At 39.0% G+C, this 18,117-nt stretch overlaps 1 protein-coding gene across 9 annotated transcripts in view; it reads right to left on the bottom strand.

The window, feature by feature from the left end:
- The window catches only part of RAD21L1 (RAD21 cohesin complex component like 1), a 40,780-nt gene that overhangs the window by 9,135 nt on the left and 13,528 nt on the right, over window positions 1-18,117 (bottom strand). For 4 of the 9 annotated variants that reach the window (XM_086332645.1, XM_086332644.1, XM_086332647.1 and 1 more), the window contains 7 exons: window positions 13,578-13,748; window positions 12,333-12,428; window positions 11,274-11,381; window positions 7,683-7,909; window positions 7,352-7,451; window positions 6,399-6,523; window positions 3,141-3,236 (listed from right to left, as the gene is read on the bottom strand). In XM_086332645.1, the coding sequence (XP_086188771.1) occupies window positions 3,141-3,236; window positions 6,399-6,523; window positions 7,352-7,451; window positions 7,683-7,909; window positions 11,274-11,381; window positions 12,333-12,428; window positions 13,578-13,748 (923 nt within the window). The remainder of the gene's footprint in view (window positions 1-3,140; window positions 3,237-6,398; window positions 6,524-7,351; window positions 7,452-7,682; window positions 7,910-11,273; window positions 11,382-12,332; window positions 12,429-13,577; window positions 13,749-18,117) is intronic. The other 5 variants (XM_086332646.1, XM_086332648.1, XM_086332650.1 and 2 more) reach the window with 3 other exon arrangements.

Genomic DNA, 18,117 nt, shown 5'->3' with positions numbered 1-18,117 from the left:
AGTGCTTTCAATTTCATCGACTCCAAGATGACTTCAGAAAGCTTCAGAATATCCTATATGATATTTTAAATCATCTAAGGCTAAAGGGACTGCCAAGTCCCCATTCCTGCCAGCTGCACTGGCTTCCTGGTTCTGCCTATACAGCATCCTTTCTTACATGCCAAAGAGACTGATCTGAAAATATGGTCAATATTATTCTGTAGAGTTTTCTAAATTCTTCTAGGTAAAATGTTTATGTTTATTCCTTACTGGTTGATTCTGGGATAAATTAGTTCACCCAATTACTAATGTTGTATTTTATTGTCAAATACACAAAAGCTATTTTTCAAATGTGAAAAGTAACGGCCCAACTCCTTGTTAAAGATCCATGAGACTGCAGTTTCACCTATATTGTACAACTAAACTAACCAGGAAAAGCCTCAGAAAAAATAGTCTGTGCACTTTGCTGAAGTCTGTCTACTTGAGCTATCTGGATACCCTACAGCTGAGTCCATAGTGTGGAAAGCCTAGTTGATTATTAAAACAGCTGAACTTGTGCTGTGTTGTGGTTTTCTTGACCATATGTAAAAATAACCCGTGTCTAGAAGCAAAGAAGAACTGTACAAAAACAAACAAACAAAAAACAGAAGAACTGTACAAAAAAGATCTTCAAGACCCAGATAATCACAATGCTGTGATCACTCACCTAGAGCCAGACATCCTGGAATGTGAAGTCAAGTGGGCCTTAGAAAGCATCACTATGAACAAAGCTAGTGGAGGTGATGGAATTCCAGTTGAGCTCTTTCAAATCCTGAAAGATGATGCTGTGAAAGTGCTGCACTCAGTATGCCAGTAAATTTGGAAAACTCAGCAGTGGCCACAGGACTGGAAAAGGTCAGTTTTCATTCCAATCCCAAACAAAGGCAATGCCAAAGAATGCTCGAACTACCACACAATTGCGCTCATCTCACACGCTAGTAAAGTAATGCTCAAAATTTTCCAAGCCAGGCTTCAGCAATACGTGAACTGTGAACTTCCAGATGTTCAAGCTGGTTTTAGAAAAGGCAGAGGAACCAGAGATCAAATTGCCAACATTTGCTGGATCATGGAAAAAGCAAGAGAGTTCCAGAAAAGCATCTATTTCTGCTTTACTGACTACGCCAAAGCCTTTGACTGTGTAGATCACAATAAACTGTGGGAAAATTCTTAAAGAGATGGGAATACCAGACTATCTGACCTGTCTCTTGAGAAACCTGTATGCAGGTCAGGAAGCAACAGTTAGAACTAAACATGGAACAACAGACTGGTTCCATATAGGAAAAGGAGTACGTCAAGGCTGTATATTGTCACCCTGCTTATTTAACTTATATGCAGAGTACATCATGAGAAATGCTGGGCTGGAAGAAGCACAAGCTGGAATCAAGATTGCTGGGAGAAATATCAATAACCTCAGATATGCAGATGACACCACCCTTATGGCAGAAAGTGAAGAAGAACTCAAAAGCCTCTTGATGAAAGTGAAAGAGGAGAGTGAAAAAGTTGGCTTAAAGCTCAGCATTCAGAAAACAAAGATCATGGCATCTGGTCCCATCACTTCATGGGAAATAGATGGGGAAACAGTGGAAACAGTGTCAGACTTTATTTTTTGGGGCTCCAAAATCACTGCAGATGATGACTGCAGCCATGAAATTAAAAGATGCTTACTTCTTGGAAGGAAAGTTATGACCAACCTAGACAGCATATTTAAAAGCAGAGACGTTACTTTGCAAAACAAAGGTCCGTCTAGTCAAGGCTATGGTTTTTGCAGTGGTCATGTATGGATGTGAGAGTTGGACGGTGAAGAAAGCTGAGCGCCGAAGAATTGATGCTTTTGAACTGTGGTGTTGAAGAAGACTCTTGAGAGTCCCTTGGACTGCAAGAAGATCCAACCAGTCCATCCTAAAGGAGATCAGTCCTGGGTATTCATTGGAAGGACTAATGTTGAAGCTGAAACTCCAATACTTTGGCCACCTCATGCGTCGAGTTGACTCATTAGAAAAGACCCTAATGCTGGGAAGGATTAGGGGCAGGAGGAGAAGGGGACGACAAGAGGATGAGATGGCTGGATGGCATCACCGACTCGATGTACATGGGTTTGGGTAGACTCCAGGAGCTGGTGATGGACAGGGAGGCCTGGCATGCTGTGATTCATGGGGTCACAAAGAGTTGGACACGACTGAGCAACTGAACTGAAGTGAACTGAGAAGCAAAGAGAAAGGTGAAAGTGACTCAGTTGTCTTCTGGCTCAGCTGTTTGGACACTTCAGGTAAAAATTTCAGGTATTTATTCTGTCCTAGATTATCCAGAGAATTCAGTCATATAAAAAAAAAAACAATTTAATAGTCTTGGAACTCATTATACAGATAATTTATCTAAAAACAAACTAATATTAGGCATTACTAGGTGCTTCAATATTATTTACTAAGAAACTTTTTGTCAAAATTTATTACAATCTTAAAAATGCCTTCAGCACTGTAGGACAGGGATTATAGAAAGGTGACAGTAATCTCTGTGGAGTCAGGTGAGTCCAACATTAGCTCAGCGTTTGCTATGGACTTGTGGTCCTCTGTGCAGACCATGCCCTTTGAACTTTGTATTCCTTTACCCGAAGTTTATGCTTTAACCTTCAATCCCATTCTTATTTTATTTCTACAAATGGTGAACAGATAAGAAATACAGTCAGGAATGGGAAATGGTCAGTAAAGACCATTCCCTTTTTCTGATCTCTAGAAGTCAGAACATTTTTTCATTTGAAAAATAAAATTTCAAATGTCTTAAGGCATACCCCATGATACAGCTCTGTTTCTTTAGAGATGTTTTAATAACTTAAAAAAATGACTATCAACATTTTAACCAGGACTACATTTGATAAGCATAAAAATCTCATATCTTTTAAAACATTATTTGAAATTTCAAAATAAATCAAAGAAAGAATAAAAGATCAAAGCAATTCTACATATGCTCTGTCAAGCTAATCATACACATCTTTGTTAAGATCACAAATTTAAACTGTAATTTTAGAAAGTAACATTACAGCTAAAAATAATTTTGGGGTAAATAAGGTGCTAACTGTTTAGGAACAAAGTTTTAAAGAACATCCTCAAGACTATACATCTATTTACCAATTCCATTGGACAATTTTCAATTTCCTGTGCCAAGATGGCATTCATTAAAGATGATTCCTCAGCAGCTGAAGACACCATTTCAACAATATCCTGCTAAAGCAAATTAGGGAAATATAGGTAAGTCATCACAGTAGTAGTAGTCATCACAGGAACAATCTCATTTTGTTAAATGATTTAATCACATGGATGCTCATTTCTAAAACTAGTTGAAAATACTATCTGCATTCTCAAAATATCATTTCTGAAATATCCCAGACTTAAATATTCCTATTTTCTTTATGCCTCCCACACATGAAGAACTTGCATGTTCTGCCCTCATTGCTTTTTTCCTCCTATATCTTATTCCTATATTCTATATTATATCTTATATTCTTATTCCTCCAATATCTTTTTCCCGCCTATTTCTATCACTACCACAGACTTCATATCAAAAGTCTCTGCTGCTGTGCATCTGAGACCATTTCTTTTGAAACAGTCTGTCTTTGCCCTAGTCCCCTACCTTTAATTTCATGCCAGAACCAGGTGGCAGAGGAAGAACTGTAAGCAGAGGGAACGAGAATGGGAGAAGCGATATTAATATCCCTTCTTAGGGCTATGACAGGATTCTTGTCACTGCTGCTGGAGCTGCCAATGGCAAGAGGGAAGAAAAACTGTGTCCACTGGAAGGGAAGTGGAAGAAGAGAAATCCTCCATTCCCCATTGCTCCTTTCTCATCACTATAGAAGCTGCTGGCCCCCTTTTCATCTTCAACCTGTCTCCAAGCTCCATTCCCCAACTGGCATCTATGATGGTGACTAAGTTAAAAGCTTCCTACGGTATAGTTTAATTGACTTTTCACTTTCAGTTCAGTTCAGTTCAGTCACTCAGTCGTGTCTGACTCTTTGTGACCCCATGAATCACAGCACGCCAGGCCTCCCTGTCCATCACCAACTCCCGGAGTTCACTCAGACTCACATCCATTGAGTCAGTGATACCATCCAGCCATCTCATCCTCTGTTGTCCCCTTCTCCTCCTGCCCCCAATCCCTCCCAGCATTAGAGTCTTTTCCAATGAGTCAACTCTTCACATGAGGTGGCCAAAGTACTGGAGTTTCAGCTTTAGCATCATTCCTTCCAAAGAAATCCCAGGGCTCATCTCCTTCAGAATGGACTGGTTGGATCTTCTTGCAGTCCAAGGGACTCTCAAGAGTCTTCTCCAACACCACAGTTCAAAAGCATCAATTCTTCGGCGCTCAGCTTTCTTCACCGTCCAACTCTCACATCCATACATGACCACTGGAAAAACCATAGCCTTGACTAGACAGACCTTTGTTGGCAAAGTAATGTCTCTGCTTTTGAATATGCTATCTAGGTTGGTCATAACTTTCCTTCCAAGGAGTAAGCGTCTTTTAATTTCATGGCTGCAATCACCATCTGCAGTGATTTTGGAGCCCCCCAAAATAAAATCTGACACTGTTTCCCCATCTATTTCCCATGAAGTGATGGGACCAGATGCCATGATCTTCATTTTCTGAATGTTGAGCTTTAAGCCAACTTTTTCACTCTCCACTTTCACTTTCATCAAGAGGCTTTTTAGTTCTTTTTCACTTTCTGCCATAAGGGTGGTGTCATCTGCCTATCTGAGGTTATTGATATTTCTCCTGGCAATCTTGATTCCAGATTGTGCTTCTTTCAGCCCAGCGTTTCTCATGATGTACTCTTTGCATGAGTATAATGGGTTGCATTTGATTCTTTAATATACTTGTTTGTGGAGCCCTATCATGTTTTCCCTTTTAATTTCTGTGAATATTACACATTTTCAGTTCAGTTCAGCTCAGTTGTTCAGTTGTGTCCGACTCTTTGCGACCCCATGAATCGCAGCATGCCAGGCCTCCCTGTCCATCACCAATTCCTGGAGTTCACTCAGACTCACGTCCATCAAGTCAGTGATGCCATCCAGCCATCTCATCCTCTTTCTTTAAAGAAAGCTGAGCACTGAAGAATTGATGCTTTAGAACTGTGGTGGTGGAGAAAACTCTTGAGGGTCCCTTGGACTGCAAGAAGATCCAACCAGTCAATCCTAAAGGAAATCAGTCCTCAATATTCATTGGAAGGACCGATGCTGAAGCTGAAACTCCAATACTTTGGCCACCTGATGTGAAGAACTGCCTCCTTGGAGAAGACCCTGATGCTGGGAAAGATTGAAGGCCAGAGGAGAAGGGGACGACAAGAGGATGAGATGGTTGGATGGCATCACCACTCAATGGACATGAGTTTGAGCAAACTCTGGGAGTTCATGATGGACAGGGAAGCCTGGTGTGCTGCAGTCTGTGGGGTCGCAAAGAGTCGGACATGACTGAGTGACTGAACTGAACTGAAAGTGACACTGGGAAAATACTGGAAAGCACATTGTTTAAAACTATGTTTTTAATAACTATGTTTTTCAAATAGAAATTAAAAATAATTTTATTGGTAACGGATCTTTAGATATTCTTTCAGATTCAAGACTGGGCTTCCCTGGTAGCTCAGCTGGTTAAGAATCCACCTACAATGCAGGAGATCCCAGTTCAATTCTTGGGTCAGGAAGATCCCATGGAGAAGGGATAGACTACCCATTCCAGTCTTCTTGGGCTTCCCTGATGGCTCAGCTGGTAAAGAATCTGCCTGCAATGTTGGAGATCTGGGTTTGATCCCTGGGTTGGGAAGATCCCCTGGAGAAGGGAATGGCTACCCACTCTAGTATTCTGACCTGGAGAATTCCATGGACTATATAGTCGATGGGGTCACAAAGAGTCGGACACGAATGAGTGACTTTCACTTTCACTTCAGATTCAAGACCAAGGTAATTCATGGATCTAACACATATTATTCATAGAGATAGGAGGGTGAATTTATGAATAGAAGAAAACATGGGCGTATTTCTTTTTAATAGGTGTATTGTCTAGAGTTTTTAAGAATTCCTTGATATACTGAATGTGAGGCCTTAGCATATGACCAGGTTCACAGATAATAATTTATTCAGTGTACCATGCAAAATACTATTTCAGTATGAAACTACTTATCTTGTGATTTACTATAATATCTTAAACTTCTAGAAAAACTGTTTTGGATGGAAATTACGTATTACCCTGCAGTATTGCTGCATACAAGGAAGATATAGAATAACATAAGATGAAATATAAACTATAAATGTAAGAAGATATACCAGAATCTCAATTTTCTTTCACTATATATGTCAGGAAGATAATATTTTTATGATTCTCTTTGATTAACTTACATCAGAGTTAATGTTTTTATTGGTATTCTCATGAGAACTACATTTTGATCCATCAGTCACTTCCTTCCAAGTTTTAGGTTGACTTAACTCTTGCAGGAAATTTGGCTCTTCCATCATGGAGGTCTCTGAATTGTTAAGGAAGTAAAAAAGATTTCACGAAAGTTTCTTTCAAACTTAAAACTGGAATATGGCTTTTGCAAAAGAAAAGTTTTGACAGACAACTTAGAATCCACGAATTTAAGGATGCACAAGCTTTCTGATAGCACCCCAAGTCTCACATATTTATTTCCCTTTCCCCTCATTTGCCTCTTTATCACCTCTACTGCCATGTTCCATCAACTATCTCCTCCACACTCGCTCCCACACATTCAACTCTCAAGACAACATGGATAATTCAAGCCCATCTTGGTATATTGTTCAGCAGATTTTAATGCCTCCAGGAAGCAGGAGTTCACTCACCACAATAATAAGTTGGTTTTATTATTCCTTTATAATAGTCACAATAATAATTATTAACATTTCATGTCTTTTCTGGGGGATAGAAATGTCTTGTTTCAGGTTAACTGTATTGTTTAAATGCTATTCTTATCAAGTGATTTCTCAGGTTAGTTGTCTTAAACTGATATATTATCCTACTAGATATAAAAATTTTCTTTATCAAAGGCTTGTGAGTACTGCCTATGAGGGTAGGGGAGGTGGGAAAGGGTGAGATTAAGAATAGCCCACATAGTATATACACTTCATCTTTTTAAGGTGGTTTGTTGGACAAAAATTAATTTGCACATAGAAAAATGCAATGCTGATTTAACAATTTCTTTTAAGTTCAAGTATTCTTCTAAGAGCATTTACATTTGGGAATATGGAATTAGGTTCCATCTTTATTTTGAAATGTAAAATCACATTTTTCTTTTTATAACATTCCCTTCAACACCAACAAAATTAGGATGTCTCACCTAATATGTTTTTGCTTCCCATTTCTTCCTTTACTGACTCCTTCTGTATCAATTTTCTTCCAAGTTTAAAGCCAGAGGACACAAAGCATTTTGTAAACAACTGTAAAAATATACACTTTTCCTCATTTTTTGTACAAGTAAAGCAATTCAACAAAATACAAGCACATATGCTAAAAAGTAAAAACTATAATTCATGTACATACATCGAGCAAATTAATTCAAAAGTAAGGGGGTGTTTTTTCACGGGCTTAAATTGTTGCATATATGAATATAAATATGTATTTATTTATCATCAAACATTGCACCCATGTAAAAGTATGGAAGCTGTTACCATTTTCAGTTCAGCATGAGTCAAATCCTGGGCAGCAGTTGACAGAAGTATATCTGCTCCTCCCTTTTGCTTCCACATCATCAATCTTTGGGTAGGAGGTGCAAGTTCCAAAACCATGAGTGTGTCCGTAAAGGAAGTAAGCTGTCTATGCATAATTTTGCTACTGATCTCCTTGACTGGATCTATGAGCAATTTCCTGTTTTTGCCTTTTCTTTTTTCAGCAATATCTAAATATAAGAAATATGTACAAATGTGATAGGTTGTACAGCTCTGTAAAATGATATTCTAGGCACTGCATATCTAAGAAATGTCTAACACAATAGAAAACCCCGGTAGAAAATTCATTCTACTGAAAATTATCCTTTTAAGGTTTTTGCGCAGCTAGGGTGTCTCAGCAGCCAAGGGTTAACACATTTTGTAAACTGCTTAGGAGGCAGTTGACCTACTAAGTGCACAACTGAAAACTGTGGAGCAGGGAGCACATTGAAAGGGAAGTCACTCAGTTTTGAAGTTTCATAAAATATCTAACTTTGCAAAAAGCAAAGGAGAAAAGGAAAGATATAAGCATCTGAATGCAGAGTTCCAAAGAATAGCAAGGAGAGATAAGAAAGCCCTCCTCAGTGATCAATGCAAATAAATAGAGGGAAACAACAGAATGGGAAAGACTAGAGATCTCTTCAAGAAAATTAGAGATACCAAGGGAACATTTCATGCAAAGATGGGCTCGATAAAGGACAGAAATGGTATGGACCTAACAGAAGCAGAAGATATTAAGAAGAGGTGGCAGGAATACACAGAAGAACTGTACAAAAAAGATCTTCACGACCCAGATAATCACGATGGTGTGATCACTGACCTAGAGCCAGACATCCTGGAATGTGAAGTCAAGTGGGCCTTAGAAAGCATCACTATGAACAAAGCTAGTGGAGGTGATGGAATTCCAGTTGAGCTCTTTCAAATCCTGAAAGATGATGCTGTGAAAGTGCTGTACTCAGTATGCCAGCAAATTTGGAAAACTCAGCAGTGGCCACAGGACTGGAAAAGGTCAGTTTTCATTCCAATCCCAAAGAAAGGCAATGCCAAAGAATGCTTAAGCTACCACACAATTGCACTCATCTCACACGCTAGTGGCAACTCAATCCAGTGTTCTTGCTTGGAGAATCCCAGGGACAGGGGAGCCTGGTGGGCTGCCATCTATGGGGTCGCACAGGGTCGGACACGACTGAAGCAACTTAGCAGCAGCAGCAGCACACGCTAGTAAAGTAATGCTCAAAATTTTCCAAGCCAGGCTTCAGCAATATGTGAACCGTGAACTTCCTGATGTTCAAGCTAGTTTTAGAAAAGGCAGAGGAACCACAGGTCAAATTGCCAACATTTGCTGGATCATCGAAAAAGCAAGAGAGTTCCAGAAAAACATCTATTTCTGCTTTATTGACTATGCCAAAGCCTTTGACTGTGTGGATCACAAGAAACTGTGGAAAATTCTTCAAGAGATGGGAATACCAGACCACCTGACCTGCCTCTTGAGAAACCTATATGCGGGTCAGGAAGCAACAGTTAGAACTAAATATGGAACAACAGACTGGTTCCAAATAGGAAAAGGAGTTCGTCAAGGCTGTATATTGTCACCCTGCTTATTTAACTTATATGCAGAGTACATCATGAGAAACGCTGGGCTGGAAGAAGCACAAGCTGGAATCAAGATTGCCAGGAGAAATATCAATAACCTCAGATATGCAGATGACACCACCCTTATGGCAGAAAGTGAAGAAGAACTCGAAAGCCTCTTGATGAAAGTGAAAGTGGAGAGTGAAAAAGTTGGCTTAAAGCTCAGCATTCAGAAAACGAAGATCATGGCATCTGGTCCCATCACTTCATGGGAAATAGATAGGGAAACAGTGGAAACAGTGTCAGATTTTATTTTCTTGGGTTCCAAAATCACTGCAGATGGTGACTGCAGCCATGAAATTAAAAGATGCTTACTCCTTGGAAGAAAAGTTATGACCAACCCAGATAGCATATTCAAAAGCAGAGACATTACTTTGCCAACAAAGGTCTGTCTAGTCAAGGCTATGGTTTTTCCAGTGGTCATGTATGGATGTGAGAGTTGGACTGTAAAGAAAGTTGAGTGCCAAAGAATTGATGCTTTTGAACTGTGGTGTTGGAGAAGACTCTTGAGAGTCCCTTGGAGATCCAACCAGTCCATTCTGAAGGAGATGAGCCCTGGGATTTCTTTGGAAGGAATGATGCTAAAGCTGAAACTCCAGTACTTTGGCCACCTCATGTGAAGAGTTGACTCATTGGAAAAGACTCTAATGCTGGGAGGGTATTGGGGGCAGGAGGAGAAGGGGACGACAGAGGATGAGATGGCTGGATGGCATCACCAACTCGATGGACGTGAATCTGAGTGAACTCCGGGAATTGGTGATGGACAGGGAGGCCTGGCGTGCTGCGATTCATGGGGTCACAAAGAGTCGGACACGACTAAGTGACTGAACTGAATTAAATTGAAAATATCTAACTAACTAGAAAACTTAAAAAAAAATTACTGATACATTAAATATTTACTTATTTATTTTTCAGGATAACTTTTTGAAACATTAATTTGTATCTGTCCAGTGCATTTTCCCCTCTCCCACTGAAATTCATATGTAAATTCCAAATAGATAGCTAGGGTCATGGGATTTGCTCCTTTAACTAATTTTGCCAGGTGAAAAGCAGAAGTCAAGCTTTTCCTTAGTGAAGATGCAACAGTTGGGGGATGGTTAGATTTCTTGGAAAGGGTGGAAATCTGAGATCAGATGGAGCCAGAAGGAACCTGCTTGCTGATGTGTCTCAGTAAAATCCTAGGAATATGATAAGATTCCAAAGAGGCTGGCTATGTGATGACCACAGAGACTATGCAGGCTGGGACACTGGGTATCACAAGGCGGTATGGCTGATGACCAGAGGTTCCCTTCCACCTACTGCACCCCTCCCAAAACTTGATACTACATGGTTCAGGGCAGATAGGGGAGCTATGCAGATTGAATTTCTTGCCAAACCAAGTGGGATAGAGGCTCAGAATTGAATTCTGTAAAGAAAAAGTTGAATGCTTTATTCTTTGCATGCCTGAATTTATAAACTGAAATTCATATCAAAGATAATACTTAAAACTAGGATATGCTTAAAAGATCTAGGGATATATTCGATTCATATCCAGTGCCTCTATTTGGATCCTTTTACTCTGTCTTATTTTAAATATGCAAACACTCATTTGCATGTTTATCTTCCCAGTCAGATTTTAAGCTTCTTAAAAGCAGGAACTATGTTGTCTTCATTTCTGTGCTCAGAATAAATGGCTCAATAACTACTGGAACTGAACTCAGTTTTAAATTTTTCAGTTTCCCAAACTGGATAGATGGTTTGATCAGGACTGGATAGAATAAAAGTATCATCTTAAACTTTCTTCACATTCTTCCCTTATTGTATTATAAATGTTATTACTAGATTGACTACTTCCTAAAACATTTTAAGAATTATCAAAATATCTCAGGGTAAATGAGATAGTAGTACCTCAAAGCTAAAAATAAAAACATGAATGATTCTGACCTGAAGTATCAATTGGATCAAGGATAAATTCTTCCTCTTCTTTTGATACTGTAGTTTCATCCATTTTTTCATTTTCAGGTGAACATACACACTCTGGATTATCTGGTGCTACTCATCAACATTGCCATAAAAGGATTTATTAAAAATATAATGATTATGTTGCAAACTAGAAGACTATATGAGAATTAAAGTGAAAGATTAACTGTAGATTTATATTGCTAACTGGAGCCACAAATGAAGTTTTAGAATCATGTATTTAATAGAGTTGAAGAGGTTCAGAGATTATATAGTCTGGGACCCACAGTGTCCAGGTAGGTCAAATATTAATCACCCACTTTTCCTCCTGTGACATCTAAGGCTAGGCTACAGTCATGGCAGAAGTAAAAACAGTGGTAGGAACCACAATAAATGACTGACATAAATTTGACAATATGTCTGCTAAAAATTGTAAGGATTGTACATAACTAAATTTTTATTGCCCATCTCTTTTTATATTTCAGCTTTAAATTTATACTATTGTGTTAGAAAGCAAATGTAACATCCAAAAGTGAAAAATCAAAATGAGGCTAATCATTTTTTACTTCTTAACAAAAATCAGACTACAAAGACTTCAAATCATCTGAAGTACTTTCACAACCAGTTTCAAGTAGAAAATACCCCCATATTTGTGATTTCTATAAAACTGTATGTAGATCATCAAGCCATGTTAATATTAATGTGGTATTAATGTTAATAATAACAATGTTAATGTCAAACATTAATGATGTTTTTACTATGTAACATATTATTTTAATGATTCAAAAGCAGGATATTTTGCCAGAGTATTTAAATATGCTCTCATAACAAATAAACCCAATCCTGATTAAACACCCATCATTGTACTTTTCTCAAAACTTAATTTTCTATGCTCTGTTATCTAAGTCATGCTAAGAGTTTGAGGGACAACTCTCTTTAATATCTTTCACTAAACTATACTGCTCCTTAAACCTAGAAATTTTGAGGCTTAATTTGAATATTAATATCTATTCACTTTCTACACAAAAGAAAATTCCTACATACCCACTACAGTATTAGGAGACTCAGGAAGCAGGGAAATTTCTGTATTTAAATGCATTTCTTCTAACAGGATATTCTGATCATCTTGCAGTAGATTGTCTTGAAAACAAAATAAACACTTTTCTTATAAAGAGCTGAATCTGTCATTTGTTCACTAAACACTTGATAACTTAGTATGCAACGAGTTGTCAAGGGATATAAAAAAGAGTGAACACTACTTAATTAGATTTGATTGGTTATATGGACTACCATGGGGTTTCCCTGATGGCTCAAATGGTAAAGAATCCACCTGCCAATACAGGAGATGTGGGTTTGATCCCTGGATTGGGAAGCTCCCTTGGAGAAGGAAATGTTAACCAACTCCAGTATTCTTGCCCGGGAAATCCTATGGACAGAGGAGCCTGGTGGGCTATAGTCCATGGGGTCACAAAAGAGTTGGACATGACTGAGCGACTAAACAACAACCTAGACTACAATATTTCATGCAGTAGGAAATAAAATTTTATATATTTAATTTCCTTTCCTTTATTAAACATGTATTTTTAAGTGTTTAATGTCAGAAAATATTTACTAAACTATCAAGATAGTAGCCTTGTTACAAAGCCATGTTTAGACTTCAAATCAAGAAATAAAAGTTTTCAAACTCCTTTAGTGGAGATCTAAGGTAGAGCCACTATTTTTCATAGTTTTCAAATTTCAGTAAGTTTGCCATAACCAGCCTTTTATTGTAGATAATTAAAAAATATTTGATATATAAAGGTCAATATCATTATAATTAGGTACATTTAGACTTCCCAGTTTTGTCTATCCTATTTCTATGATTACTTTACAGTAATATCATAATAAAATAATAATATAAAATGCTAGACAGATCCTTTAGAATAGCCATCCCACAATTTTTGCTAAAGAAAATGTTTCTAGTATATGATCTAGTATATTTTGTGAGGAGTACACTAACCTCACTTCTTTCTCTCTAGAAACCAGAAGTTTGTAAAAAGAAAAACAAGAACCTATATGATAAATGTATTTCACAACCTATATAATAAATGTTCAAAGATGGCTATTTACTTAGATCTAGCCTAAATGTTTAAATATACTATAGACTTTGAAAACTTAGGTAAAAAATATTTTAATCTATATGACACAGAAGCGTATCTGAAATTTCTGTTTGTTGGAATAAATCTTCCAGTTTGTTATAGTAATTTGACTGAAACAAATATCCAGTTTCTATATGACCAGAGAGCATACCAATCATTTCTCCTGCAGCTCCTTCATCTCCAAATCCATCTCCACTGCCACAGAACAGAGATTTGTCTCCAGTGGGGCTTCCAGAACTATGTTCAAGTAAAAGACCACTGGAACTGAGCAATATGCTGTCATCAAATAAGCTATGTCTTCTGAGAATTTCAGGTTCTTCCCCTAGATAAATATATATCATTAATACTGAGTTAGTCATAGAAAAAATTTCAGGGTTAGAAGCTAGAATTTAGATATCATCTTGTATAGCTCCTCTCATTTTATAGATGAGAAAAACGAGATCTAAAAATTTACTTGAATTATTCAAAGAAGACAAACAGATGGCCAGTAGGCACACAAAAAGATTCTCAACATCACTAATTATTAGAGAAATAAAAATCAAAACTACAGTTAGGTACCACCTCACATTGTCAGAATGGCTGTCATTAAAAAGTCAACAAATACTTTCATTTGTAAAATGGATAGCTAATGAGAAGGTGTTGTACAACACAGGGAGTCCAGCCTGGCACTCTGTGATGACCTGTAGGAGTGGGATGGGTGGGGGGAGGGAGGCTCAAGATGGAAGGGATATATGTATATTTTGCCTGATTTGTGTTGTTGTATGGGGACTTCCCTGGTGGCTCAGATGGTAAAGACTCTGCCTGCAATGCAGGGCACCTGGATTCGATCCCTGGGTTGGAAAGATCCTCTGGAGAAGGGAACAGCTACCCACTCCAGTATTCTGGCCTAGAGAATTCCATGGACTGTATAGTCAATGGGGTCGCAAAGAGTCAGACATGACTGAGTGACTTTCAATTCACTTCACATAACCACCAACTCTTGTAGCCCTGGTGTCCTCATCTGTAAGCAGGTGTTTAGTGGCCTGAGACTCTGAGCTCAGATAATCAGACTTTCATTTCCAGCTGCCCTACCTTGGACAAATGCTTCAACAACCGTATCAGCTTTCTAGAGGTGCTGAGAGGATGAAAGCAGACAGTTATTGTGGAGGTTCAGGGCAGTGTCCACACACTGTCAGCACCCTTCCAAAAGGCTCCCTGGAATTTCCCTGGTGGTCCAGTGGCTAGGACTCCATGGGCACCATGCAAGGGGCCTGGCTGGGCCATCCCTGATTGGGGAACTAAATACTGCATGCTACAACTAAGACCTGGAGCAGCCAAATAAATATTTACAAAATGCTCCTTGGAACCCTGGTTCAGCCACTTACTAGCCCCATGACGTTGGGGAAAATCACTTAAACCTCACTGTGCATAAAAATCTGTTCTTTGAGATTTGACAAACTCTTGGGAAGCATTTTCTGCATCCTGCTGGTTGTGGATGCATTTTCCCTGCAAAAAGTTGTTAAGATGCTTGAAGAAGTGGTGGTCGGTTGGTGAGAGTTCAGGTGAATATGGTGGATGAGGCAAAACTTAATAAACTTTTTGTTTAACTTTTGAAGTGTTGGTTGTGTGATATGTGGTCAGGCATTGTTGTGGAGAATAACTGTGTCCTTTCTGTTGACCAATGCCGGCTGTATGTGTTGAAGTTTTTGGTGCATCTCGTTTTTTTACTGAGCATAGTTCTCAGATGTAATAGTTTCACCAGGATACAGAAAGCTGTGGCAGCAGGCCACCAAACAGTGACCACGACCTTTTTATGGTGCAAGTTTGACTCTGGGAAGTGCTTTGGAGCTTCTTCTTGGTCCAAACACTGAGCTAGTCATTGCCAGTTGTTGTATAAAATCCACTTTTCATCACACGTCACAATCTGATCGAGAAATGGTTCCTTGTTGCACAGACTAAGAGAAGATGACACTTCAAAATGATGATTTTTTTGATTTTCAGTCAGCTCATGAAGTACCAAGTTCATGAGGTACCCACTTACTGATGTTTTCACCTTTCCAATTTGCTCCAAATGCTGAATGACCATAGAACGGTCAATGTTGAGTTCTTTGGCAACTTTTCACATAGCTGTATGAGGATCAGCTTCAGTGATTCCCTCAATTGTTGTTGTTCAGTTGCTTAGTTGTGTCCAACTCTTTGTGACCCCATGGACTGCAGCACTGCCATGGGGTGCAGGCTCCCCTGTCCTTCACTATCTCCCAGAGTTTGCGCAAACTCACATCCATTAAGTCGATGAAGCCATCCAACCATCTCATCCTCTGTTGCCCCCTTCTTCTCCTTCCCTCAATCTTTCCCAGCATCAGGGTCTTTTCCAATGAGTCGGCTCTTTGCATCAAGTGACCAAAGTATTGGAGCTTCAGCTTCAGCATCCTCTCAACTGGTCATTGTCAACTTCCAATGGCCAGCTTCTACGCTCCCCATCTTCACCTCATCTCATCTCCTCTGCAAAACTTCTTGAACCATCACTGCACTGTACATTCATTAGCAGTTTATAGACCAAACATGTTGTTGATGTTGTGAGTTGTCTCCACCGATTCACAACCCATTTTGAACTCAAATAAGAAAATTGCTCTAATTTGCTTTTTCTGTCTAACATCATTTCCCTAGTCTAAAATAAGTATATAATAAAAAGCAAGTAATAAGTCATTAGCCAAAAAAAAACCACAAAGCAAGAAATGAGCATTAAAATGATGTATAACATAACCACATTTATTTAAGATGTATGCCAATGTCAAACAGCGAAGTTCAACAACACAAAACTGCAATTACTTTCACACCAACCTAATACTCAGCCATTAAAAAAGAACAAAATAATGCCATTTGCAGCAACATGAATGAAACTAGAGATTATCATACTAAGTGAAGTAAGTCAGAAAAAGAAAGACATATGCCATATGATATCATTTGTATGTGGAATCTAAAATATGGCTCAAATGAACCTACCTACAACACAAAAATAGACTCACAGATACAGAGATCAGACTTGTGGTTGCCAAGGGAAGAGAGAAGGAGAGGGATTGACTGGGAATTTGGGGTTGGTAGATGCAAACTATTACATTTAGAATGGATAAACAACAAAGTCCTACTGTACAGCACAGGGCACTACATCCAATCTCCTGGGGTTAAACCGTAATGGAAAAGAATATATATATATAAAAAAAGAAGAAGGTATATAAACGTAAGGGCTTCCCAGGTGGCTCAGTGGTAAAGAATCCACCTGCAATGCAGGAGATGTAGGTTTGATCCCTGGGTCAGGAAGATCCCCTGGAGAAGGAAATGGCAACTCACTCCAGCATTCTTGACTGAGAAATCCCACGGACAGAGGAGCCTGGCAGGCTACAGTCCATGTGGGGTGGCAAAAGAGTCAGACACAACTTAGCGATTAAACAACAAAAGTCTATATGTGTAAAACTGAGTCACTTTGCTATACAGCAGAGACTGGCACAACACTGTAAATCAACTATACTTCAATAAAAAAGAAAAACTTATTTGAATTATTCAAGTAATTTCATTCTGCTAATCAGTAAAGACCGGATTTCTAGTCTAATGTTTTTCCCAAAATAATGAGGAAAAACTGCCAAAATACTAGGATTGAGTTTTTAGTGGTGGAACAGTTTAATAACTTCCCAGAAAATTATTATTGGCAGTAGAATTATTTATTCTATTTTAGGTGGGTCATATCCTGCTTGATCAAGTATTATTTCATATTATTTCAAGGACAGTGGAGCTTCAGTTGCTTAAGTTGTTAGTCCAAAATGCTGGTGCTGCTGCTAAGTCGCTTTAGTCGTGTCCGACTCTGTGCGACCCCTGGACTGCAGCCCACCAGGCTCCTCTGTCCATGGGATTTTCCAGGTAAGAGTACTGGAGTGGGGTGCCATTGCCTTCTCTGTAGTCCAAAATGAGGGTTTGGAAAACAAGGAATATGTTTGCCTTCTATATAATGGAAAAGTAGGTAGACTATTAAAGAAATGGCTTACAACATTGTTTAGTATTTATTGAACGACTAGATATTAGGCAATATGCTAGGGGTTGGAGATACAGCAGTAAGAAAGACAAAACAAGGTCAGCTGGGACTTCCTTGGTGGTCCAGTGGTTAAGAATTTTCCTGCCAATGCTGGGGACATGGGTTCAATCCCTGGTACAGGAAGATCCCACATGTGCAGCAACTAAGCCAAGCACCACAACTACTGAAGCCTGCACTCCCTAGAGCCCGTGCTCCACAACAAAAGAAGCCATCACAATGAGAAGCCTGTTCACCTCAATGAAGAGTAGCCCCCGCTTGCTTTAACTAGAGAAAGCCTGCATGGCAATGAAGACCCAGTGCAGACAAAAATAAATAAATGAGTAAATGTGTGCACATGTCCAACTCTTTGCCACCCCATGAAACTGCAGCCCTCCAGGTTCCTTTGTCCATGGGATTTTCATGACAAGAATACTGGAGGGGGTTGCCATGCCCTCCTCCTGGGGATCTTCTCAGTCCAGGGAACAAACCCGATTCTCCTGCGTCTCCTGCATTGCAGCTGGATTCTTTACTGCTGAAATACCGGGGAAGCCCAAATAAGTAAACAAATCTTAAAAAAGAACACCTGGTAAGCTAAAATAAGTTCAGTTCAGTTCAGTCGCTCAGTCGTGTCCCACTCTTTGCGACCCCA

This window comes from Bos grunniens, chromosome 13 (assembly GCF_055505025.1).
Source record: "Bos grunniens cultivar Pamir isolate PY7600 chromosome 13, Bosgru_T2T1.0, whole genome shotgun sequence".
Lineage (NCBI taxonomy): Eukaryota > Metazoa > Chordata > Mammalia > Artiodactyla > Bovidae > Bos > Bos grunniens.
This window is presented reverse-complemented; position numbering and strand designations above follow the sequence as displayed.